The sequence below is a fragment of the Oncorhynchus mykiss genome, chromosome 5, assembly GCF_013265735.2.
Source record: "Oncorhynchus mykiss isolate Arlee chromosome 5, USDA_OmykA_1.1, whole genome shotgun sequence".
NCBI lineage: Eukaryota > Metazoa > Chordata > Actinopteri > Salmoniformes > Salmonidae > Oncorhynchus > Oncorhynchus mykiss.
Window position 1 is genome coordinate 50,728,069 of NC_048569.1, and position 27,733 is coordinate 50,755,801.

Genomic DNA, 27,733 nt, shown 5'->3' on the forward strand with positions numbered 1-27,733 from the left:
CATTTTGTCATTGTGTTTTGTAATTATAATTTGTCATTTTTGCCCATCCCTGCCCTGTGTGTAGTTTTAATCAAAGCACAGATTTGAACTAGTGGTGTGTGCTGTTGAGTTATGGCCACACTTTATAAAATTGGTTGTTTGGTTGATCCAACTGCTTTGTTGCAGGTGTTGGGTCACTTAGTAGGGTGGTTTTCTTTAAAAAGAGCTGTTAATGCTGGGTTATTAAGATTTGACCCAGCGGGTTAAATCAGAAAACTGGAGGCATGGTTTAGTAGGTGCGACCTTTGTAAGAATGAGTTGTATTTCATCTTTCATTTAGAGACAACTCATGCCACATTCATGAAAGAGCCGATATAAATACAATTTGAGTGCAATTTGACTCTTGCATTGACATCAATGCATGGATTACATTACAGTTGAAGTTACACATTCATCTCTTCAGCGAATAAAAAGACTAGGCATGATAAGGAAGGGTGATTTTAGTGTAAAAGAGCCAAACTTCTGAACATAGATGTAAAACTAATGTGGAGGGGAATTAGTTCAAAGTCTCTCTCTCTCTCTCTCTCTCTCTCTCTCTCTCTCTCTCTCTCTCTCTCTCTCTCTCTCTCTCTCTCTCTCTCTCTCTCTCTCTCTCTCTCTCTCTCTCTCTCTCGTTAATCATTCCAGCAAAGATCTGCCAGTGACCCCATATCTGTGTCACTTTATAACCAGCCCTTATCAACCACCTGACCACCCCAGGACCAATCCCAGCCCAGCAGTTTGAATACTGTTGATTAGTGCTTCAGAGATAGGATGCCGCTCTAGTTTAACGCAGGTCACTACATGGATTGGATGGGGGGTGGGGGAGGCAGGCTATTTGTGTGTGCGTATAAGGGGGATGTTTGAAAGTGGGGAGGGAGGGAGGGAGAGAGAGAGGGAGGGAGAGAGAGAGAGCGAGAGGGAGAGGGAGAGAGAGAGAGAAAAAGAGAGAGAGGTTCACCAGGGCGAGTTCACTTGACTTCAGAGCAAGTGTACACTAACTTTTTAAAATCTTTTTAACCCCTAAAGTCTCAGCCATCTTCATTGCTCTGATTGTCCCAATGAATTCTCACAGAATGAAAGAGGTTACGAGTGTCGATCACTGTTGTTAGGAGTTAGATGTTTACTCTCTGGAGCTGTGGATTGGGACTCTAGCATGTCTTCTTCCAGCCCTGAGAGTGAGAGCGACCAGTGCAACTCTACAGAGGACCTGACTGGTGCAGGTGAGTAGGGACTAATTTGTAGTTGTAACATGGCTCTGTGTGCAGTTTATGGTGCAGTGTGCCATGATTCAAGAGGCCCCTCTATACCTCATTCTTTTATTAGACTTTTTTATTCGACTTTTGATGTTTCAATTAACCTTTTGATTGTCCATTTTGATTTGCGTTGTTGAATAACAGCCATGACATTTTCCCTCTTAGGCTTATATACAATGTACTGTTCTTTTTTGCTACAAAAACACAATGCAAATGTTCACACAATGTAATGCCACGTTTTTATATGCATAAAATAGTAATTTGTGTTAAAGGTAAGGAATGTTAATTTCAGGAACTGAATTTAGCAGATGTTGCAAATGAGGTAGCTTCAACGTGTGGTCTCGATTGCAACAAGTCGGGGCATCATCATCGATACGCTACAGCTTGCATTTGTTTCAGGAAAATATCAGAGAAGATCATGAGCTTTTCAACATTGATTAGTATTCAAAGTTTAGTAGATTTTAAAAGTAAATAATTGGTGCATTCTAATCGCAAACATAACAGCCAAACGCATTCCAGCAATCTGACTGAAACGAGTTGCCCAACACTTTACAGTCAAAGTGTTATATGAGGCTATTGTGTTTTACAACTTTGCTCTGACATTTTGATGTGCTTGTAGACGTACAAGTGTTCGGTTTAAATGTTAATTCTCTAGATGAAATAATTGCAGAGTAGCCTTATGCTCGGAAATTATCAAGACTTTAAATTATATGGTAATTTGGGGTATTATCAACCGTAAAATACTCTGAAACGTTTTACTGCAGCTTACTGTAAATTAATGCAATTAATGCAATTAGTGCAATGTGGGGAAATGTAGTGGGCGGGGAAATAATTGCTGTATTTCGAATAGTACTGTAATTCCACCCCACATAATACAGCACCATTCTATATCTTTGCAGTGCCAAAAACATTTTGACCACTAGCGGGTGCATGGCATTGTTGTTTCTGGCTCATTAACATACCAATTTACCAATTTAGTTATAGTGCCCCATCAATTTGTATAGGGGACAAATTGGAGTGGCAGCAAGACTTGAACTTTAAATGGTTGAGCAGTTTGCCATGTCCTTGTGGTCTATTTTACCATGTAGATGCTGCCAGCTTGGAAGCCTTTGTTAAGGCCTCTAGAAGTGCAAGTGATATAAAACATCAAATATACATTAACATACTGTAATGTGTGAACACTTTACCTAGAAGCCAACCTGCTTGCACCAATCCTTTGTAATTACAGTAAAATACTATGAAATTCATCTATTCATTAATTAATTTCGATTACGGTAACATTTCTTTTTAAAAGTATAATCCAGTCAATGTTATGGTATTGTACTGTGTCATTACACAGTACTTGCTTTGATACCGTATTTATATTACAGTAAGTGTACTGTAACATGAAATACAGAATGTTGCTTGCCATCAAGCTTCCTGTAAGCTACTGTCAAATTCAAAATTCATAGTAACCCCTTTACACCGCATGAACAATATGCATGAGAAATTCAACAAAATTCATGTTATTTAGAATGATAAAACACCTACTATTAGTAGTATTGCCTATTTGATAGTTTGGAAATAATTATTAATTTGTAGTTTATGTAAGAAAAGAGAATTACATTTGAATTAAAAGATTATGTCTAATGGATAGGGTATAATGAAATCAGTGTGTGTGTGTGTGTGTGTGTGTGTGTGTGTGTGTGTGTGTGTGTGTGTGTGTGTGTGTGTGTGTGTGTGTGTGTGTGTGTGTGTGTTTTACAAATTACCTTTCACCCACCTGGCACACAAAACAATCACCTGAGGTCAAGACAGTTATTTACAATTTAAAATATTACATTACATTTCATAACACTTTACCCAATACATTTAGTGTGTTCCCTTAGGCCACTACTCCACTATCACATATTTACAATACAACATCCATGTGTAGAGTGCGTGTCTTATCAGGTGTACATGTGTCTGTGCCTGTGTATGTGTCTCTTCACAGTCCCCGCTGTTCCATAACGTGTATTTTAAATCTTACCATGATACCATGATGGCCCCTCAAGGAACTTCACTGGACTCTACGCAAACTGGAAACCATATATATATATATATATATATATATATATATATATATATATGGGATAGGGCATTTATCCGTAGGCTGCATTTATTGTAGCTGGGGATTTTTAAAAAAATAGCTAATTTGAGAACAAGGCTGCCTAAATTCTATCAGCATGTTGATTGTAGCACTCGTGCTGGCAATACACTGGATCACTGCAACTCTAACTATCACTAGCACTCACTTCTGTCATCATGAAGTGCTTTGAGAGACTAGTCAAGGATCATACCACCTCCACCTTACCTGCCACCCTAGACCCACTTCAATTTGCATACCACCCCAATAGGTCCACAGACAATGCAATCGCCATCACACTGCCCTATCCCATCTGTTCTTAGTTCAAAGAGGAATACCTATGTACGAATGCTGTTCATTGACTACAGTTCAGCATTCAACACCATACTACCCTCCAAGCTCATCATTAAGCTTGAGGCCCTGGGTCTCAGAGTGTGGTGTGGTGTCAGGAAAACAACCTCTCACTCAATGTCAACAAAACAAAACATTCCACCTTCTCCACGGCTGTCCCGTCGATGTGGATAGGGGGGTGCTCCATCTGCTGTTTCCTGAAGTCCAGAATCATCTCCTTTTAAGTACATATCACAGACAAACTGAAATGGTCCACCCACACAGACAGTGTGGTGAAGAAGCCGCAACAGCGTCTCTTCAACCTAAGGAGGCTGAAGAAATTTGGCTTGTCACCTTAAACACTCACAAACTTTTACAGATGCACAATTGAGAGCATCCTGTCAGGCTGTATCACCGCCTGTTAAGGAAACTGCACCGCCCACAACCGCAGGACTCTCCAGAGGATGGAGCGGTCTACACAATGCATCACCGGGAGCAAACTACCTGTCCTCCAGGACACCTGCAGCACCCGTTGTCCCAGGAAGGCCAAGAAGATCATCAAGGGCAACAACCACCTAAGCCACTGCTGTTCACCTCGCTACCATCCAGAAGGTAAGGTCAGTACAGGTGCATAAAAGCTGGGAACGAGATACTGAAAAATAGCTTCTATCTCAAAGGCCATCAGACTGTTAAACAGCTGTCCCTAGCACAGAGAGGCTCCTGCCTACATACCTACAAACTTGAAATCATTGGGCACTTTAATAAATAGATCACTAGTCACTTTAATTATGCCACTTTAATAATGTTTACATATCTTGCATTACTCATCCCATATGTATATACTGTATTTTTATAACATCTATTGCATCTTGCCTATGCCACTCAGTCGTCCATATATTTACATGTATTCTACCGTTCAAAAGTTTGTGGTCACAGAAATGTCCTTGTTTTTGAAAGAAAATCACTTTTTTTGTCCATTAAAATAACATCAAATTGATCAGAAATACAGTGCAGACATTGTTAAAGTTGTAAATGACTATTGTAGCTGAATGCCTCACAAGTCCTCAACTGGCAGCTTCATTAAATAGTACCTGCAAAACACCAGTCTCAACGTCAACAATGGAGAGGCAACTCCGAGATGCTGGCCTTTTAGACACTCTAATGTCCTCTTGCTCAGTTGTGCACCAGTGCCTCCCACTCCTCTTTCTATTCTGGTTAGAGCCAGTTTGCGCTGTTCTGTGAAGGGAGTAGTACACAGCTTTGTACGAGATCTTCAGTTTCTTGGCAATTTCTCGCATGGAATAGCCTTCATTTCTCAGAACAAGAATAGACGGACGAGTTTCAGAAGAGTTTCTTTGTTTCTAGCCATTTTGAGCCTGTAATCGAACCCACAAATGTTGATGCTCCAGATACACAACTCGTCTAAAGAAGGCCAGTTGTATTGCTTCTTTAATCAGGACAACAGTTTTCAGCATAATTGCAAAAGGGTTTTCTAATGACCAATTATCCTTTTAAAATTATAAACTTGGATTAGCTAACACAGTGTGCCAATGGAACACAGGAGTGATGGTTGCTGATAATGGGTCTCTCTATGCCTATGTAGATATTCCATTAAAAATCTGCTATTTCCAGCTACAATAGTCATTTACAACATTAACAATGTCTACACTGTATTTCTGATCAATTGTATGTTATTTTAATAGACAAAAAATGCACTTTTCTTTCAAAACAAGGACATTTCTAAGTGACCCCAAACTTTTGAACGGTAGTGTATATGTTCTTATTCCATCTCTTTACTTAGATTTGTTTGTATTAGGTAGTTGTTGTGGAATTGTTAGATTACTTGTTAGATATTACTGCACTGTCGGAACTAGAAGCACAAGCATTTCGCTACACTCGCAATAACATCTGCTAACCATGTGTATGGGACCAATAACATTTATTTTATTTTATTTGAAATAGAGTTCCATGTACCCATGGCTCTATGTAGTACTGTGCATCTCCCATAGTCTGTTCTGGACTTTAGGATTGTGAAGAGACCTCTGGTGGCATGTCTCTCCATGTATATTTAAGGGCCAGCCATGCTGTTCTGTTCTTAGCCAATTGTAATTTTCCAATGTCCCTCTTTGTGGCACCTGACCACATGACTGAACAGTAGTCCAGGTGCAACAGAACTAGAGCCTGTAGGAACTGCCTTGTTGATAGTGAGTGTTGTTAAAAAGGCAGTGCGGCATTTTATTATGTTCAGACTTCTCCCCATCTTAGCTCCTGTAGCATCAACCTGTTTTGACCATGACAGTTTAAAATCCAGGGTTACTCCAAGCAGCTGTGTGTGTGTGTGTGTGTGTGTGTGTGTGTGTGTGTGTGTGTGTGTGTGTGTGTGTGTGTGTGTGTGTGTGTGTGTGTGTGTGTGTGTGTGTGTGTGTGTGTGTGTGTGTGTGTGTGTGTGTGTAAGTGCGTGCGTGCGTGCGTGCGTGCGTGCACAGGGTGCCTTAGGACCTCTCAGATACAGTGTGTCTCGAGTTGACCTTTGATATGTAATATTTGGTTCTAGGACCGCTGTGCATAATTTTTCAATAAGACTGAATTATGTTGGTTTCCGCAGAGCCAAACCTTAAAATAAAAATGTGTGTGTGTTTGTGTGTGCATACATGCGTGTGAAAATACCCTAATGTCTTATTTGCCTATTTTAACACACACAAATCTTGATTTTCCTTTTCTGGTTTTAATTCAATGGTCCATGTCGCTAATGTTGCCTCTCCTCGTTATGCCTACACTTTAAACCGCAAGTCATCCTTCTAGTAAGTTGAACTCAGCAGTAGCCGTATGTGGGTAAAATCACTGGGGAAGCCAAGCCAGGGAAAAAAGCCATATTACAACCTATGTGTTGTGATAATTGTGTTGTTTGCTCTATAACCGGTTAGTTCATATGCCTTGGCACCGTGATATATAGGCCTAAAGCCGAGGCAATAAGAAGACACAGTGGCAAAGTAAATTCAAACAAACCTTTGTTTCATCACAAAACCGGAGAGCATCATCTGTCCTGTGAAGTCCACAAAACATATTGCATGTAACAAACAGTTACATAACATAAAGCTCTGACAAAGGCCGTGAGGCTGATACGTAAAGCTTATGAAAGAGCAGTGATACTATCAAGAGCAGTGTGCGGGTTCCTTCTTTTTTCTCAACATAGTCTAATCACCTATGCTTAGTCTAATATATTGACAACTAAAATATACCAAAAAACTATATAATCCAATCAATGTAAGCTAAATATGATGTGGCTTACCATTGTACTTATTTCCGTGTGTGTGCATGCATGCGTGCAAGTAGAAAAAACATAGTTGACTCACCCTACTTGTAGAGAAACGCCAATGCCATCCTCCTCTTTCATGTTGCCTAAACAGGTCTATGACTCTGTCAGATCCGCTTTTAGTTTTTGTTGTCCTACCTGACTAAAATCCTTGCTCACTAGCCTAACTTCCTTTCATGGGCAATGATGAACCAGGCCAGCTAGTTAACATTAGCCTAACGTTACTACATCTAGCTACATGTTGAATGTTCATACTCTCAAGCCAGGTGCACAATGTATGAATTTATGGTTGGATCAGAATAGCCGTTATAATCATTGGCCAGTACGGAGAATTAAGTAAACCTACAAGTCCACAAGTCCAAATCCCTATTTCCATCCATGGTTAATTTAGAAAAGGGATGATTTTAGCTAGCTATCTAGCCACCGGAGGACAATGACAACGAGATGCAACAATTCAAGTTTTCTGTCAATGACATTTGGCTTCTAATGAAATGTGATTGGTGTGAAGCCAAATTCAAACGGGCTTCCATTGACACTTTTTTTTGGTGCGCCAGGACCATTCACAGCTGAGATCACTCAGTTTAGCTCAACGCTGATTGGTTATTATTTTATACTTTTTGTATCAAGTGCTCACTGGCTTCCCTCGCATTCAATGCTATGGGTGGCAACAATGTCATTCTCTTTTTAACCAGACAGTATAGATGGGCTACACATACAGAGACAAATGGGCACTGTAAAATATAAATTAAAAGATAAATTATTTTGTATGTTTATTTATTTATTTAAAAATGTGTGTGGGGGGGTCTGGCTTCCCTTGGCATTCATGAATACATGCCACTGGAACTAATTAAATGAAAAGTAAGTATTACAGTAACTAAATGAGAAGTCACATCAACTTACTCTTGCAAGTTGTAACAGTAGAATGCATAAGGTGCAATTTTGAAATTGGGTAGTGCATAATCAGTTTTCCTCATCATGCCAGTCATTGCATATTTTAGAGAGCTATTTATATATTGAACAAAAATATAAAAGCAACATGCAACAATTTCAAGATTTTACTGAGTTACAGTTCATATAAGGAAATCAGTCAATTGAAATAAATAAATGATGCCCTAATCTATGGATTTCACATGACTGGGCAGGGGTGCAGCCATGGGTGGACCTGGGAGAACATAGGCCCACCCACTGGGGAGCCAGGCCCAGTCAATCAGAATTTGTTTTCCCCCACAAAAGGGCTTAATTACAGACAGAAATACTCAGTTTCATCATCTGTCCGGGTGGCTAGTCTTAAGACATTCCGCAGGTGAAGAAGCCGGATGTGGAGGTCCTGGGCTCGCATGGTTACGCGTGGTCTGCGGTATTTAGTCCGGTTGGATGTACTGCCACATTCTCTCAAATTAAATTGGAGGCGGCTTATGGTAGAGAAATTAACATTCAATTATCTGGCAACAGTTTTGGTGGACATTCCTGCAGTCAGCATGCCAATTGCACACTCCCTCAAAACTTGAGACAACTGTGGCATTGTGTTGTGTAACAAAACTGCACATTTTAGAGTGGCCTTTATTGTCCCCAGCACAATTGGGGTTTAGAGTGTAAGCCTACATTAATTGATATTTCCCGTCCTGTATTGATTTCTGTAAATATTAAGGAGAGAAATTAGATCATTTATACAAGTAATTGAGAACGTTTGGTAGCCTATTTAAAAAACGCAAATACATTTCGCCTTTAGCAATATAGCATATTATAACTTTGCTACTTTTTAAAATGCAAATATTTTGCCAAAGACATGGCAATATGTTTTGGGATATTAGCCTAAAACAAGGAACATTTGGGTCAAATGTATGGTTTTGTCACAATTGCATCGGATGGATATAGACAATATTTTAGAATTCATACATCCAAGCGTAAAACGAACATGGCATTAGGTTTCAGTAAAATGGCACGTTTGCGTGCAAAGTTTCCCCGTAATTTATCCGCTACCTGTTCCTTATAAAAACCCTAATTAGAACGAATACGTTATAACTCGTTACTATTATCATACTGTACCTCATTGTGTAGGCTATTTGTCTTCCGCTCCTCTGTGTCTAAGCTCGTTTTATTTTAACATTCACCTTCGTTTATTTCCTTGTTATCCCACTGCTTTTATTAAGTCCATCATAAACTGTATAAACAGCTGTGATTTAGACAGTGTGTGGAAAACCGGTTAGAAGTGATGTTGCCTATCTCCGCACGCGATTGGAGCTAACGGTGTGATGTCAGAGCCCTTGAGCCCCTGATTGGCGCGAGGCAGCGGTGTCAGTGTGGAGTAAACAAAGCAGCAAGGATAGGACCGAACTTCACATCCCACTACATCACAGATAGACGGAGTCCAACCTTACGCGAAGGAGGGGCCGGCGTGACAGTCTTTGCCATCTAGCCCGAAAGTTCCTTACAGTTCGCGAACTACACTTTCAAGACCCTGGTCAAAAAGGCCAGCGTATAGATAGATGTATCGTTGCCCGGGTAGATTTGTTATTTTCATCACAGACAGAGCTAGAGAGAGAGAGAACTGGAAATCGGTGCGCTCCACTCCTCAACTTCGCGGCGAAACCATGCTCATATTCTAGGTTCAGCGGCATTGCTCCGTATTGCAATTTACGCAAGAGCGCTATTCAGAATTAATTTACATTGGGCTCGCCGTTGCAGGCTACCCACTGGGTATGTAGCCTAGACATATGATGTCAGTTTAACCTGAGCCGGCTGCAGTTGAGCCACACAGTGAGCGCGCGGGATTTGGGAAGTCACTTTTCTCTGGTGTGTGTGTGAGAGAGAACTTGTGGTGACCTTCTCCCGTCCAGGTGGTCCACCGGACGGAGCTGAGTCTCCCGCTCAGCCCAGCGGAGCTGTCATGCTGCCCAAAGCCGACACGGAATCTTTGGGACTCGTTCGATCGCATGGAGAACAGGGGCACATGCAAAGGAATATGCAAGGTAAGAGACTGAGATCGATGTACGCAATATTGTAGACCGCATGTCCCTTGTGCCTTATCACAATCGCAAGTCGTGTCATTTGTGCACAATACCAGGCGAAAGACCTGGCAGTGTTAGACAGAATAAGACAACAAACTCGTCTTGCCTCTCGCGCTTGCCTCTCTCATAGTTCACGTATTTGCTGATCATGCATTGTGCAACAATATCAGGGTGTATGCAGGGACCGTCAAGATGTTGCACTTGCGAATTCACCCTACCCAAATTCGATCCAAATAGTACATGCCAAATTATTGTTTTGTGCACTCTATTAATTCATTAAAATCCCAATACTGACTGTCAGATATCATTCGGTTTAATTCATTGTTTTTTATTCCGACATATTACGAAATTAAACGCCACAGTTTATCTATCATATAGCCAACGTCATCTGATGATATTTTACTAGGCTAATGAGTAAACCACCCGAAAGTTCACCGATATCTACAATTTGCGTAATATGCATGATCTGATTCGCCAGCAGTTGTTGAATCCTGAAAAATTGGAATTCCCAAAATGTCACTAACTCTGGGCTATTATCTTTTAAACCTCGATTTCAGTACCATGCAAAATTATGTCAGTGATATTAAAATAACTGTTTTATTCTGAATAAAATATTTTAGTTAACGTCACGTTTCTGTCAAAAGGCAAAAGTTGATATAAAAAAGGGTCATACATGTAGAATCTTTACTCCAGAATGCAAATGCGAGCTTGCAAATCATATAGTCTAGTCTTTGTGTCAGAGTAGCAATAGTCCTAAAACAAAACAAAAATTCGGACAAAAGTAGGCCTATGTAATGATTGAAAAATACCCAGTTGAGTTAGATACATTTTACTTGGATACATTTTTGTTTAGTTTACAAACTATCACCTATAACCCGTTTTGGCAATTTAGTTTTGGTGTTATTTCTCACAATTCTAGACTAGTGCTTGCTTGAATTTCCCAAAGTTGAATAAGATATGGAAATAAAATAATTAAAAATTCTCATCGAAAAAGGACTTCTCTGCAGGCCTATCGAATTAATATCTGTAAATCCCTTTCATTTTGCCAATTGCACATTTACATTTTATTTAAAATCAAGTCTCATGTGGCTTTGACTTTTTTTTTAACACCTGATAAAGGAACACCAACCTCAAGGAATAAAGGGCTAGAATTTCTTTGTGACATTCTGTTTCACTTTGCACGGGTAGTTTCTCTGTGTGAGTGCACAAGCAAATGCCTCTCTCCAATTCATTTAAACATATATTTTAAAAATCTACATTTTAACTGGATATAGTTTTGAGGCTGCACGTGCTTAAGAGACCCTAAGTAAGATTCGATAGCTTAGGTGATATCCGTAGGTTACAGAAAAGCTGTCTGAATTTAGCAAAAATCCAAACGGCTCAGAGTTCGCATACAACTTGGGCTATCCATGGGTTCTGCTCTTCTGTCATCAAAATACGAGGCCTGACACTTTCCTATCGAAGGGATTTTTCGTGCAGGCAGATATGTTTGTAATATAGTAAGTAATAGGCTACATTATCAGTTAATTTCTATGAAAAGTTTTTTTTAAAGTGCACTGCAGAACTTTCAAAACACAAGAGGACTTGTTGCCTCTTTCAACTTAATATTCACCGCTTATAAACGCTGCGAGATCAAATGGTCAATGGAGAAAGAAATCAGCAGGCACAGGCAGAAAGATGCAATTGCAATTGAAAGTTAGCCTACATTATTTTATATAGAGTCTAATGTCGGGAAATAATTTGCCAGTTTTCCAGTCTGCTCTGGAATTCATTGGGATTTTTCTGTTTGATGTTTGCCACTTTTTATAAGAACAATAAAACATTTTGTAACCATTGTAAATGTCAGTTCAGCAGTTTGCTTAGCATTGTCATATATCCTCTCATCAATGCAACTATTGCCTTCGGCATTCATGCACGTAAAATGTGGGCTAAAGCAGTGGCTTATGGAAAGTCAATACAAATGTAGGCCTACACATACAGGCCACAGCAGATAGGAACAATAGCGATTTAATGAGCGCATTTGTAAGTTCAATTTCAGTATCAGTTTTGTATTTTTATTTCGCCTGTTAGAGCAAAAGGTTACACTGTATGTCTTCATTTGTCTGTGGGCGGTAACATTTTCTCCTCGAATCCCTTACTCTATTTTACCATTTCCCGGATGAATTCACAACTTAAAATCATGAATATTTATGAAGCTCAGTTTCATATGTTTGCCCTGTCTGCGACTGGTGAGCAAGAGTGAGTGCTGCAAAGAGGGATACAGAGGTATATTTTCTTTCAGCTCCATCAAATAACATTATTCCTTCAAAAATGATAGTTTTGTGAAATGCCCTTTTTTGTTTAAAAGCTTTAAAATACAAATAAAAATTATATTGAACATTTTATGGATGTCGCCAAAAATATTGCAGAACCTAAGCTCATTGTGAAGTTATTCAGATGTATGCGTTAAAGATGACTGCATTAGGCAGAGATGGTCTTTCAAACGAAACAGTCTTCTTTGTGTGCTCATGTGTGTATTTTATCTATTGCAGCCCCCCACTATAAAATGATGGACTACTCGTATGACGAAGACTTGGATGAGATGTGTCCGGTTTGTGGCGACAAGGTTTCTGGATACCACTATGGGCTGCTCACCTGCGAAAGCTGCAAGGTTTGTGCTTGTTTTTTTCTCTACCCCTTTTCTACCCTTTCATCAGATTGTCCATCTGTGCTTCTCTTGAACATAGCCTATAAGCAGCTAACTCCTACATTTGTTTGTCCGATGAAGTTTCAAGTAGCCTATTTTAGTCGTATTTTCTAAAATGTTCATCTCTAATGTCAATTTGTGTATAGCTAGCCGTTCTGTGTATGCGGTACATATTTCTGCCTACGCTGGCATAATTTAAAACAGGTGTTATAGATTTCATCCGTTTTCTGACCATGAGATGTTACATGTTTTCTTGAGGATACCTTCAATAGCAACATTGCTTAAAATGAGATCTCAAATGAGTGTCTTCAGCGAAATCATCTTGTATTTGCGATAAACTGTAGCAAATGTCTACCGGCACAGTTCTAAATGGGATCTGTCTGGGTTTTAGGAACATATTTGGAGTGTCATTTTTTTGTACTGTGTAGTTATTTCAACGGAAGCTGTGTGTTTTGGACTGGAAAAAGATTGGGTTTGGAGCGTTTTTATCGTTTCTCGCCAGTCTACCACACTGCCGTGGGTCTGAGAAGGGTGGTATCAGGACTCATGTCTAAACGCACACAAAGTATGACACACACGCAGGCAAGCAGGATGCATGCACGCTCACGCACACACAATCACTGACTTGAAAATGTGTGAAATACTGTACATTTTAACTGGGTTGCGTTAGGCTCTTCCCATATTCCCATAACCGCTGTTAGACACAGAAGCTGTGGGAAAAGTCTAGACTTGGATAAAGACACAGATACAGTGTACAGACACACAAATTCAACATAGGCCACATACTGTACACAAAACACAAATGAGAAGTTGGGACAACCTGGACGTTGAAATCTTGCGGCTTTACGCAAATTCAGTTGTTGGTATCCACGCTCTATTTTGTGGCTTACGTTGTTTATAGAACGCGCGGTATTTTTTTTTTTTTTGGGGGGGGGGGGGGGGGGGGGGGGGTTATTACGTTGATGCTTGTTTGTCTGGCCGAAGTGAGTAGACTGTCTCTCCACTGTGTCTAGTTTCGAGTCTAGTGCGGTTTTATTTTCATGTCACGACCCTGCATCGCGATTGTACATTAAATCTATGTTTGGAATTTGGTGAAATATTGATCATTTTACTTTTAAATGGGCAGGTTTAGGGGATTCTCCTGCTGGTATGGATCGGGAATACGTTAATACCTTTTCCCCATTAGATTTTTCCTGCTGCTTCTGAAAATGAATTCAATAGTGCAGGTAGAACGGTGTAATCCCGGAACTGTAAATTATGGATATAATTTATTGGATTTTTTACTCTAACACTCATATTTTTAAATAATTAAATTGAGAGATAGATAGAGGAGATTTTACAAGTCAATTCTGAAGTCTTCATAGGGCCGTGTAAGTGTGAATACCAATGTATATATGGCTGGAATTGCAACAGGTTGCTTCATGAAAATACTGAACACCTATTTGATGATGTTACTCATAATATTGTATTAACACTCTGTTTAAACTCACAATGAGAACATAAGTATATTCTATACTTTTCATCAAACACCAATTCAACTATAAGTAACATTGGAGTCGTATTCATGCATCCGTCTCATCACTTACCCAAAGTACATATTTATGTATGAGGAAAATTATGACTTTCATGTGAGTAAAAATTCAGCATTAGCACTGAAAAGTACTAGGTGATGTTAGTATGTTAATTGCATAAGAATAAGAATTAGTATGTGTTATACCAAGTAGGCTATATCAGATTTGGGGTTTGCTGCTTTGTTAGGGTTTTAAGCTTTCTTCAGTGTAAACATTTGATATCAGCATGTTCATTATTCAGTGTAGTTTAATTCAGTACCAGACATTGAACACTGAAGCCCAATTCCCATATCATTGTCATGAACAGGAGCTGGTATCAATACATATTTTATTTGTGTGTGTTTGTGTGTCTGTTTGGGATCATTTATTTGTATTTATGGCTGCAATTATGTGTATACATAGTCCGTTTATCAAGTATATTTGTTTTGTGTGAATATAGTTTGGTAGTTTGTTTTTTCTGTGCCTCCATTCTGTGATTCTGTGATTCCTAGTGTTCACATCACTGTGTTTATGCCTGTGATTGCTTCCCATTATGTGTGTGTGTGTGTGTGTGTGTGTGCGGCACGCTCTAGTATGTGTGTGTGTGAATAGGGCAATTACAAACGTTGGGGTCATAAGTGTTGACATCTTAGTTCTTGCCTTTCCACAGGGCTTCTTCAAGCGCACTGTTCAGAACAACAAGCGGTACACATGTATAGAGAACCAGAGCTGCGCCATCGACAAGACACAAAGAAAACGCTGCCCTTACTGCCGCTTCCAGAAGTGCCTTACCGTCGGCATGAAGCTGGAAGGTAAGGACAGCTCTTGTTAATGAGATTATGAAACAGTAAGACAAGGTCATAGTATAGTTAGGGTCAGGGTTTGATTTATGTTGGTGCATGACAGACTTGTGTTCAAGTAGTATTTGTTTGTCTTTCAAAAAGTTTGAGGACTTTGATCGAATCGTGCAGAGTGCCAAATGTTTGGGTTTTGCACTTTTGGGACTACTCCATCGGTTCCATTGCGCCAGGCGAGTTCAGTCACACCCAGCTAAAGTATTTGAAAGAAAACAAATACAATTTGAGTTCAGAGTCTGGTGCACAGACCACACTTATTGGAGTGGGAATTTAGCATGGGCAATCAGTAAAGATGTGGAAATTCTCCAGTCCACTATCTTTGATCTCTCTAGAGTTAATTTGAACGCTACGGCCATATTCAAACAAAACTGTTATGTGGAAGTTTTGGGGCAAAGGAAAAACAAACACGTTTGAATTGGTATCACCTAAGGTTTTCAAAGGTTTCTACTGTTGTTGTATAGACATAGGTTGATGTAGAAGTTGCCCTAAACCACAGATCGAGGATGAGATACTCCTACCCCAATCCTAACTTTTACCAGGTTAGGATTAGGGGGATGAACAAATATCTGACCCTGTATAAATCATGTGGCCCAAATTCAACCTACTCTGTAGAAATAATCCAAACATGTCCTGCAGGTACACAGAGGGGCGAGAAGTGAAAGGCAACATTGGCTTGATTTACCCCTGACACTCATATCTACTGGGCCCTCAGTCTTTAGCCTAAACCTTTCCTCGTTGAACCACAATCTTCATAAAACCATCCCATATTCACGTGTACTTTTAAGCGTTTTTTAAGATAACAGTTCTTTTTTTGGAGTCTTTTCCTCTTAGCCCGCAGGAGTGTGGTTTTAATTACTATTAATTGTGAATGGCCGCGGGGCAGAATTTCCACGCCTGTCATTTTACAGCTTACTACGATGTGATTTGTTTTCATATGCCAGCAGCTGGGCGGAGGGGCCCTGCAGCGCTCTGTCTACTTCAGCCCAGGGGCAGAGCCAGGCAGGCGGGTGGACAGGCAGGGAGGCAGTGTGGAGAGTTGCCACAACCTGTAAAGAGCACCGAGCTAGAATCCTGATCTTCCAGACACAGCTTTCCAGTAAACACATAAATATATTATAAATATATTCAGACGCACCAAAAAAAGGTGTTTACAGCTAGACCCGTTCAAGTCCTTCATTTTGGGCTGATTTTTGAAAAGAAAAAATGGTAGAATTGCAGTTAAATCTATTTTTAAAGGTAGGATAATTTTGGGGTTTGTTTTGCTTGTTGGAAGTTGTTCCTGTCTACCGATAAGTCAATAGACCTAGTCAATATCCAGTACAGTGTTGGGCTGGGGCTGTAAATAATGGTGAAAATACAGGCAGTCATATCTGAGTGACACAGACAGTATCCTGAGTCTGACATGTCTGCCATAGAGAGATTCAGTCCCTGTTATCTGGACTGATAAAAGCATGGCAACGACTATCTATCCTGGAGGAAAAGGAGTCATTATGCCGCCGTGAGATATCCTTTTGTTGTGTATTTATGCCATGATAAATAGTTTACCTTTGGCCTAATGTGCAGTCTGGGCTCATGATCTGATTTCAGATTCACTTTTCCTGTTGTTGTGTCTTTCCTGTTGAGTGTGAATGAGCAATGTACAGATTACACTCTTCTTTTCCCTTGAAAAGGTGCATTGGCACTGGTATTTTAACATTGATGAGTGTTAATATGAGTTAACATTTCTGAGTGTTAAAACATGTTTTAAAACATATTAGTGTTAAAATGTACCATACTTACTAATATCCGTAATTCATCTAATTTGGATAATTTACTTTGTTAAGTATGGTGGGAATTCTTTATTCCTGTTTTATTTGCGCAAAGCTAAATTGTCAGTAAATAGCTACTGTCATCCAAGAGCCTAGCAAGATGCCTGTCCCAGGTATCAAGAGTAGGATTCAACCACCCGCACAATGCATGCACTACTAGCACACTGCTGAAAAATCTCATGCTTCTAGGCCTAAAAAAACATATATTTATTTAAGCATATACTTTAGTAAGTACTATTCAGCCATTGAAACAAAACGTATACGTGACTTGTCGATCTCTGGTGTAGATTGAGCTACGTTGTTTTATCCTATGTCTTTCAATGGTGCCGTCCACCAGCAATTCAGTCTGAAGTTTTTTTAAAGTTTTAGATTCTCACTGTAACATGCAATATCGCTGTTAAGGAAAAACATCACTTTTTTTCCCCGCAGTGCAGGTTTGATTGAACCCCTGCCCGAATCCTAATATTTCCACACAGATAAACGGAATTGTCTCCTGTGTGTTTGTGTTTTCCCTCCGTCCTCCTTTTTTTCTCCTCCCTTTCTCCCTGCCCTGTCTTGTTTCCCTTTCTACCTGCCGAAGAAACGGAAGCCAGACTCCTGTCCCATTACTTATGCATAGGTATCATAGGTATTCATGTGTGTGCGTGGGGTAGCGCACATCCAGAGTAGGAACCGGGCAGACATGACAAACAGGGTGTCAGAACCTGGCCAGGGGAGCCATTAATATGCTGCTGCCCGACAGGGATCCTCACCTACGCTCACTTAATATTCCTGTATATTAAACACTCATAAATCAGACCATAAGCAGAGCCCTTTGTGCCGTGGCGGGCCGGGCCCGGGATGGAGTGTAGAGTGTGTGTCTGTGTGTTTGTACCTAAGCCCCAGCCTTATACTACAGTCCTATACTCTAAACTTATACCACAGCCCCATCATTGTACCTCAGCTCTTGCCTTATACAGTACAGTATTCTCCCCAGTATCAAACCCCAATCCCAACCTCAGCTAGCCCTAACCCCCAATCCCCCAGCTAAAGCCCCATCCTCTCCCAAACTCCATCCCAGATTAATCTGTACAACATGCATGTAAATAACCTTGTTTAATTAGACACAAGGAGGGTGAAAGAGAGAAAAAAACTGCTATCAAAAATGCTCCAGTATTCATGATGTGAGTCCCAGGTTCAGACCTAATTGTGTTTTCCCCAAACGGGCCGACTATTAATTTTCAGCTTATTAATTACCCTGTTGCTCTGAGTCATTAATAGTTAAAGGCGCTACAATAATGTATAATGGATACACGGGATCCACGTTCCAAAATGTTTTCCTTTATAGTGCACTACTTTTGACCAGGGCCCATATATACAGTATATATTTGTTTGGTGTGTGTCACTTAGCCAGTGGCAGGCTCTTCTTCTTAGGTGCCAGTGTCTACGGACCCTATGTGCTTGACCTTACCTCTCTCTCTTATCAGTGCTGCATCATTGTATGATACCCTCTGTACTGTGTGTCTGCGGCCCCTGTGCTCTCCCCTCTAAGCCCCTCTTGGCCCCTTTCTCAGATCACCGCCACTGTGACAGACACTGCTGTGACAGAGACCATTAAAACTACTCCCAAGGCAGCTGTTGGTCCAGCCCCCTTCTAATCACTTTATGTATTTCAATACATACTCCCTACTAGAGATATTAGATATTAGTGGCCTGAGTGCCCAACGGTGTGTCCGCCCTGACCCAGTATTGTAGGGATGGAATGGGGGTGGGCGGATGGGGGGTGAATGGTGTGGTCCCGCCTGGTTCACTCTCCCACCGAGCCCAGCGTAGCCAGTCTGCTGCCTGCTCCACTCCACCACAGCTTGGGCATAAGAGATAAATAATTAACCATAAATAATTAACAGGGGGGCACCCGAGAGAGAGAGGCAGAGAGACAGTCTCCCCCCTTGGCATGCATGGTGCAGATCATACATGGTCCGCCGTGCACCATGGAGACAGTCTCATTCATTAGCCTGAATGAAGCTGTGATCCTCGGAATCTTGGGATCATTCGGGATTCTGCTGGGGTTTTCATATGATGTTTTGGGATCATTAGGAAATGTACCATATTTGTCATGTTTGTACTCTGGTTTGATTTTCAGTGTTAACACTTTTCAGTGTTTTGAATGAGTGTCATTTTCAGTGCTAACACTTTCCAGTGTTTTCAATGAGGGTAAATCATTTTCAGTGCAAACACTTTTCAGTGTTTTGAACGAGGTTAAATCATTTTCAGTGTTAACACTTTTCAGTGTTTTGAATAAGTGTAGGCATAAATAATGTTGATGTTGTCACTCTTCTCATTTGGACTGACGATATATGCTTGGAGAAATTACTAACAGCCTTGTTGTCTGGTGCGTATCAGGATTACATAGGTTAATAAAAGTTATTGTTTCAGTAACTAGTGTTTACAACCTGTCAAGCTGAGTGACAAAGCGTGCCATGCTTGTGAAAGGTAACATGTTATGACAAGGCTGTATTTCCCTGCTCTGAGACATCCGAGTTCTCCAGTGCAAAGGTCAACACAAAGTTTAGTAGTTGTTGATCGTTTTTTTTTCCTTCTATGCATAAGATGAAACGGGAGCTCTGTGTTAAATGGCCATTGTAGATATCTCTATGATCCATCAATGCTAATAGTTTGGTGTGGGTTCTTGTTATGAACACATGGGGGTCATGAATGACATTTGCTCAGAGGTCACAAACTCCTGGCTCATGAGCTGCCTATTTGTGGCCCGCGGATTGGAAGTTTCAGAACACTGGCTTAAGTAGACTCCAATGACTTTTTATTTGATCAGTTTAGCAATATTGCTAATATCTTTTTCTCTCCTTCCCCCTTCAACACCCGCCAGGAGAATGTGCTCCTCGTCACCTTACCTGCTAAAATAAATGGAAACACATGTGGATGTTATCATGTCACTAACGTCCTCTTCTCTTCTCCTGTCCTTCCTCTCCTGTCTTGTCTGTCTCCGTCAGCTGTTAGGGCTGACCGCATGCGTGGCGGCCGCAACAAGTTTGGCCCCATGTACAAGCGCGACCGGGCACTCAAGCAGCAGAAAAAGGCACTGATCCGTGCCAACGGCCTGAAGATCGAGGCCATGACCCAGGTGATGCAGGCGGTGCCCACCGACCTCACCATCTCCTCGGCTATCCAGAACATCCACCAGGCAGCTTCCAAGGGCCTGCCGCTCAGCCACCATGGTCACCCGCACCACGCCGCCCTGCCCCACACAGACTACGACCGCAGCCCCTTCGTCACGTCACCCATAAGCATGGCCATGCCCCCCCATGCCGGTTCCCTCCAGGGCTACCAGGCAGCCTACGGCCACTTCCAGAGCACCCGCACCATCAAGTCCGAGTACCCGGACCCGTACACCAGCTCGCCCGAGTCCATCATGGGATACAACCCGTATATGGACGCGTACCAGACGGGTTCGCCGCCCAGCTTCCCTCACCTCATAGTGGAGCTGCTGAAGTGCGAGCCTGACGAGCCCCAGGTGCAGGCCAAGATCCTGACCTATCTGCAGCAGGAGCAGGCCAGCCGGGGGAAGCACGAGAAACTCAACACGTTCGGCCTAATGTGCAAGATGGCCGACCAGACGCTGTTCTCCATCGTGGAGTGGGCCCGGAGCAGCATCTTCTTCCGCGAGCTCAAGGTACGTGGGAACACTACACACAGACACCATGTTGAATTTTACACACACACTGTATACTGTATGTCTGTTTTAATTGTTCATGTGTATCTTTCAGAAGGTTTAACATGCATATAGACAAACACTAGTCAAACACATATACAGTACATCAGTATTGTATATTACAGTACATTGGTTTTCTATATTTTCACAATGTTTCACATACATCATTTTTAGTGGTTGCTAAACTACTGATGATGTGAATTAAATGAGATATGTTGGTTAGCTAACTACAATATACAACAAGTCATGCATATTACACATATCAAACTCGGTCATATGTATTATATCTTGATATATTTTCTGATCAATAGACAATATGATCGTTATACCTACCCTATTTGTGTGGCTTTGCATAATGCATCCTGCGTTTTGTCCAAACGTTCAATGTTTCAACCCAATGTTGTAATCCACAATTGACAGTTTCCCCCCCCCACACACACACACACACACACCCCTGTGATCTCACTCCTCGTCAAACCCCCCGTAATATTTTATCTTCGCCCGCCTTTAATCTTTCCCTTTTATGTGTCTGCTCGACACTAATGCAATGTGTACGAAGCTGAGAGGGAAGGCTGCGGTGTAGCTTTAGCCGTCTATCTCTCATCCTGATCAAAATTCAGTAGCCTGCCCTATTTACACACTGTGACACATTTCGGGTATGGGTTAGGAAAACTTTGACTGGCCGCCTTCAGGCTCTTTTCATTCAAAGCAGCGAGATCCCCTGCTCTTGGTTTGGATTTGAATTTTGGATTTGATGTGCCCTTTTTCCCTGTATCATTTTTGAGATCCAAGTAGGCAGGGACTGTATGAAAATATTGAAATACAAAATAAAATATGATCACAGGCCCACAAATGCATGCATCATCACAGCGGCAGAGGTAAATGGAAAATACTTGAAAAATACAGTCTATTAATTACTATTACTATTAATGATAATGCATTTCATTAATGAATGAATTAGGATATTGATATTCTCACCCAATCAACCCATTTAGTAGTAATGCATGCCTAATTGAAGTATTTAAATTTCATTGATGTGTTGTCGAACTCTGTTTCCGAAAGCCCTGCTTTCAGTGAGGATACTGCAGCAGACAGTTTTCCTGGCCAGTTTGGAGCCAAAGTCAAGTTTGGTTGACATACTTTGTCATGTTTTGTCAACCAATCACTAACAGCTGCTTACCAAAACAACCCTAGATGGCCAACGACGAGTCTTCCTGTAAAAAACAGATTATTCCAAACATTTTCAGTCCCTGAGAGGAACGGGAAATGTTTCCAAGCGTGGTTTCGTTTGCTCCGAGGTTTATTCGTTCAGTAGAGAAGGTTAATATGCGGAGAGCAATATGAAAAAGCTCTGATGAGTCTGTGTGGATCACCTGTTTTTCTTTAATTCTCTTTCTCTGCCACCTCTCTTATCTCACTCTTTTGTCTGTTTACTCGGTAGCCAAAGGCATGACTGCATATTCATGTACTAGGGCCCCCATTACAGTCCTCTGAATTTTTAGGGGAGGGAAATAGAAATGTAATATTCAACACAATCCAATTCTGTATTAGGGGCAAGAGCTCTCGAAAACACATGTTGACATTTATCACGCGGCCATTCCCTATTGACATTTTCTGTATCTGAATTAGCATAAAATAAAAATGTTTTATTGTACAGTACTTCACTGAGTATATGGACAGGAGAGTTGGGCGTGGTTGTCCATGTTTTTTTTTTTTGCCCATTTAAGCCGCTGAATGATCATTGTGCAGTGTGTGGAGCAGCATACCTCTCTAAACTCTCCATTCGAATTCAATTACCTATATCCACTTGTAGATGTCGCCCCTCGTTCACTTCAGAATGAAATATCATTATGTCCAAGCTAATGACTGTCCATATTACTCATGGACTCAATTGGAACAGAGCCTCAGGTGTTTTAAAATGGTGGAGAACGACCCACGGTAAATTTGGGGGCTAATTCCTGCACCAATATTCCTGTGTTCCGCCGCCCCTTCTGTAGTGGTATGGGGACACGCGGTAGCAGGCGAGGTCACAGAGGGGCGGGGTGGGGGGTTAATTCACTGATTCGCTGAAGTTACTGAATAATTAGGGGGGGCGTTTTTTTACGCTACCTCATCTAGCTACTCGAGTTTAGACTAAAGGCGCTTGCCTAGCAGGGCTGAAAAATAGTGTGCTAGCAGGCAGGCACTAACAGCTTTCCCTGTACACTAGACCCCACCCCCTCTTGTTTGTAATTAGCAGATAGTTGTACAGCTATTGTTGAGCAGAAAACTTAGTGTTGGTGATGAGAGAAAAGCCCTGTGTAAGCCCTGCACTGTTTCCACAAGTGCTGGCAAATTGGAGCTCTGCTAAGCTAAGGCAGCTACTGATACAGTAGACAGAGAGGCTTTGTGGGATGTTGCCCCCCTGCATTTTGGCCTTTTCAACACGCTGAACCACACATGCTGCTGTAGGAAGATAAATGTCTACATTTACTTGTACTGTATGTAGTGTTTTCATACTAATTCAATGATTTAAAAGTGCTGTTTTCAGACAGATTTTCAGGTGATTTGACTCAATCTGTGATCGTCAGTGTCCGAATCATAAAATGTGTGTATGCGTGTGTCCATGTGCATTTCTGCACTTCGCCATATCTCAGAGAGACATTCAAATACTACTTACTACTGGTGACCTCTGTAGACTGCTACATCTAATATATAAATAATTTCAAAATGAGGACAGAGAGCGGGCGATAAACACAGGAAATACTCATGGAATAAAAGCTGGTCTGAGACCCCGGCTCCGAGGGCACTATAAATACCCCTCCATCTACAGGCCCCTATTATTAGCTTGGTAAGAACAAAATAATTGATATGGTAATGGAGCCGAGTGGCGAGAAGCTTCTGCCAAAAGTGTTTAAAGATTTATTTTCCATAAGTTGGACCTGGTTACAGGAGTCATAAATATTTAGCCATTAGATATCACTGAAGAGAGGAGCCCCATTGTGTTGCTCTGCAGCTGAGCAGCCGGAGAAGAAAGACACTTGGCCAAGAATCGTTTCACAATTCTCACACCTTTGGATTGGATCTTTAACTGTACTTTTATGTATCTTTTTTTGGTTCCATCCCTACCTACCTCAGTCTTAACTCGTTTCACATTTTGACTTTTTTAAGCCAGGTGTCCTGGTTTGGTTATTACTGTAATAAATGGTAATATGAGAGGGGAAAAGTATGGAGTTTTGGGAGGGGTGTCTTTTTGCATGTGAGTGTCATTTTGATTGCAAGTGTGCATGTGTGTGTGTGTGCTTGTGAGTGTGTGTGTGTTTTAGGAGTAGCGTCCCTTCCCATTATTGCTGGGCTCGCTCTGGGCACAGAGGGAAACAGATGTGTGGCTCAGTGTGGCTAGATGTCACTGAGGGGGTGGTACCGCAGGGTTGGCATGTGTCTGTGGCACTCCTCCCATATCCTGGCAAGCCTTTATGCCAGGCACCATTTAATAAACACCCAATCACACCAACCTGTGGAATGCAATGGTAATAAATGACTAATTGACATGTTTACATTTCATCAACGTTTTATCAACCTCTTTCTCCGAGGGCATAATTTCTAGTGGGGTCGTTATTGGGATTGTTATTGATGCCCCTTCTAGACCAGATCTGAGCCAAGGTTAAGTTTGGTTGACACACACACACACACACACACACACACACACACACACACACCCACACACACACACACAAGCGCAGTCCCTCCGCCTTAAGAGCTTTTTCCAACCAATCATTACCCAGACTATTAGTGTGTCTCTTCTCAGGGCCGGGCTGCCATTGGGTTCACAGGTACGATCAGACTTACTCATGCTGCACGTGTGTGTGTGTGCGTGCGCGTGCATGTGTGGTGCATGTGTGCATGCATGCGTATGTCTGTCTCTGTGTGTGTGTGTTTACTCTATGTGTGGCTTTGTAAATGTGTTTCTGTGTGTATGTCAGTTTGTCTGTGTCTGTATGTGCAGGCATGTGTGTGTGTCAGGTTGTCTGTATGTGCATGAGTGTGTGTGTGTGTGTGTGTGTGTGTGTGTGTGTGTGTGTGTGTGTGTGTGTGTGTGTGTCATTAGCCGCTCTGCCCATGAGCTGAGGAATGATTCATACCGGGGTCCATGGAGAGAACCACCTCGGCTTCTGGGCCTCTCCACCATTGTTCCAGGGATAGGATGCGTGAGCCGCGCTTTTCCTCTAGCTTCCACCAACACAATGGGACCGAATTAAGTCTCCAATTGTGGTTATTGATTCATCTGTTTCTATTATGTTTCTATTATTCCTCCCTGCTTTTAGTTTTGTTTTTATCCTCTGATACTTTATAACCCCACTATTATTACTCTATTATTCCACCACAGAATAATTGTGTTGTGACAAGACAACTTACTTGTTTATTCTGCAGTTAAAATGGACCCGACACGCGCACATGCACGTACACACAAACACACACACGCACTGTAACATAACAAGTAGATTTAGTCCGTCAACCTGATAAAACTAAACCGGGTAAAGCCCATGACGCTTTGACATGTGGCGGCAATATTTATTTTAGTCCTTTCACGGTTGTTCTGGGACAGCTTGGGCTTTGGGGTTCCTCTCCTCCGAGGTAATGACGATGACAATACCAGACCTGCCATTAAGTGAGGGGGGACTGTATTAGGGCCTTGTTTCTGGGCCCATACCCAGCTGTGCTGCCCAGGTCCTTATTGGATTAGCAGCTGGAGATGACAGGAGAGGACAGGAGAGGAGAGGTGGGGGGGGGGGTGGGAGGGGAGAGCGAAGGAGAGGAGAACGGAGGAGAGGAGAGGGGTGGAGAGGAAAGTATAGGATAGGAGAGCAGAGAAGCCTCAGTCTGCCTCTTGACTTCACTGCTTGTCTTTGACTTAAATGCTTCATTCAGTCAAACACATATTGCAGTTTTAACACAGTATTACGTAGACATATTATTTTTTGTGGTTGAATTAAATTGTTAAATGGTTTTGTTTTGGGTACTGGAGATATACCTACATGATCTCTCCAATTAATTCAGTCAACTGGGCACAGATGTCATTTCAACATCTAGTTTTGATTTACATTGGGTAGATTTGTCAACTAACGTGAATTCAACATGAAATCAACAAAACATGTCACCATGTCATTGGATTTAGATTAAAAGTTGAGTGAAACAAAGACAAAATTCCCTTACGTTGATTACTTTTTGCAAATCCAATCAGTTTTCCACGTTGATTCCATGTTATCGCATAGATTTGAATTGTTTATAACTTGGAATCAACATTGATTCAATCAACCAGTGAGTAAAGATGTATTCACAAAAAATGTAAGGAACAGCAACATTGACTCTAAGCTATGTAAGGCCTATGAAAGAAGAAAGATAGAATCGCAAAAAAAAACATTTCTCCAATTGAAAAATATAGATCAGCAATGGAATTATTTACAGTGCTTACTCCGTGTACTGCCATTCATACGTCCCTCTATAGTCTATAGGGCGTAGATGTGTGTGTGTATGTGCAGTGTGTTTGTGTACATGCATTTTTTATAGCGTGTACGTCAGTCAATCTCTCAGGACGACAGTCAGAATCCCAGGGGTTTTATAACGTACCTGAATATTCTCAATTTATAGATTTATCTGAGTGTATAATGTACTGATCTGATGCTTTCCCACACAGCCGCATAATTTCACCGGCCATACATATTACATGAATTTACTTTTGTGAAATTGCAGCCTTTTTTCTACAACCTCCCCGCATTCGACCCCTCCTCTCTCCCCTCCCACTGCAACCTCTCTCTGAGCGATCCAATTTTAAGGTGCTGGCGGGACACACACACACCCTGATTGTGTTTTTTTACGCCCCATAACCGGGGGAAATTAATAAGGCGTTTTAGGCGTGATCTGTGAACTCGAGGGGTGAAAGGCGGGATGGAGGTGAAGGGGGGTCGGATTTATATCTACACCCCCTCACCCAAACCCCCGCCACCCCACTGCCATCCCCAAGCCATACTTCCCACCCCCCACTCTCCCTCTCGTCGCGCTCTTGTCACTGAGGTCAGCTCTGACAAACTGCGTGCGCGCCGCTGGCGTCCCAGCTGGCAGAGATTTGTAACTGTGTCCCTGGTCCATTGCATTTGAATTATTCCACAGGCTAGCCCCCTGTCTCTCTTTCTCTCTCTCTCTCTCTCTCTCTCTCTCTCTCTCTCTCTCTCTCTCTCTCTCTCTCTCTCTCTCTCTCTCTCTCTCTCACTTTACATTAGTGCCCCAGTGAGAGAGAAAGAGTCAAAAAGAGGAAGAGAGTGATGGAGAAGAAGAAAGGAGGGAGGAGGGGTAAGATGAACAAGGCCCGGGGAGAGGCATACCAAGGGCAAGGGTGCATGGTGAAGGACAGGGGGGGAAACAGGTGGAAGGTTAATGGGCCTGGACCGGATCCACCAGACGCTCAGGCTTGATATATGGGCCCTGGGCCTGGTGCAGGCATAGGTTTTCAAAGATATATTATTTCATTTGAGGAGCAGCATTCTCAGTCCCTGCATTTGTCCACTGATAGATGATATCCCCCCGCCGTGCCCCGCCAGGCAGCCACAATTGGAGATGGCGTGTGAGTTTTTGTAAGGGCCTGCTCCTGTACATATTTTTTTTGCTCACTTGCTCATGCTCCCCCCCCTCTCTCTCTCTCTCTCTCTCTCTCTCTCTCTCTCTCTCTCTCTCTTGCTTCCCACTCTCTCTCACCAAACTTCACTCTTGCTCACTCACTCTGCCCCCCTCTCTCTCCCTCTCTCTCTGTCCACCCTCCCCTCTCTCTTGTCTCTGTCCCACCCTCCCCACCCCCTCTCTCTCTTGTCTCTGTCCCAGGCTGAAGTCTGCTGGCAGCCTGTTTTTTTAAGTTGCTATTTTAGTGGTAACAAAATCTGGTTGATCAGGGCAGGATGGAGCGCGAGGGAGGTCATAAAAGCCTCTTTTCATTCATAAATGACTGAACAACGGGCAAAAAAAGCTGCGTATTTTAGCTTTCCGATAATTCCGATATATGCCGAAATGTTCCTTTTTTTAATATAGTGTCAGATAATATGATGGATTTTAGACAGAGAGCATAT

The 27,733-nt window shown here is 41.8% G+C and overlaps 1 protein-coding gene across 2 annotated transcripts in view; it reads left to right on the forward strand.

The window, feature by feature from the left end:
• Positions 1–1,033: 1,033 nt before the first annotated feature.
• nr5a2 (nuclear receptor subfamily 5, group A, member 2) overlaps positions 1,034–27,733 on the forward strand; it is a 95,840-nt gene continuing 69,140 nt past the window's right edge. The window contains exons 1-5 of one of the 2 annotated variants that reach the window (XM_021601246.2): positions 1,034–1,241; positions 9,859–9,990; positions 12,561–12,679; positions 14,936–15,077; positions 19,921–20,600. In XM_021601246.2, coding sequence (XP_021456921.2) covers positions 1,175–1,241; positions 9,859–9,990; positions 12,561–12,679; positions 14,936–15,077; positions 19,921–20,600 — 1,140 coding nt within the window. In that variant the 5' untranslated portion in view covers positions 1,034–1,174. 2 annotated transcript variants of the gene reach the window in all.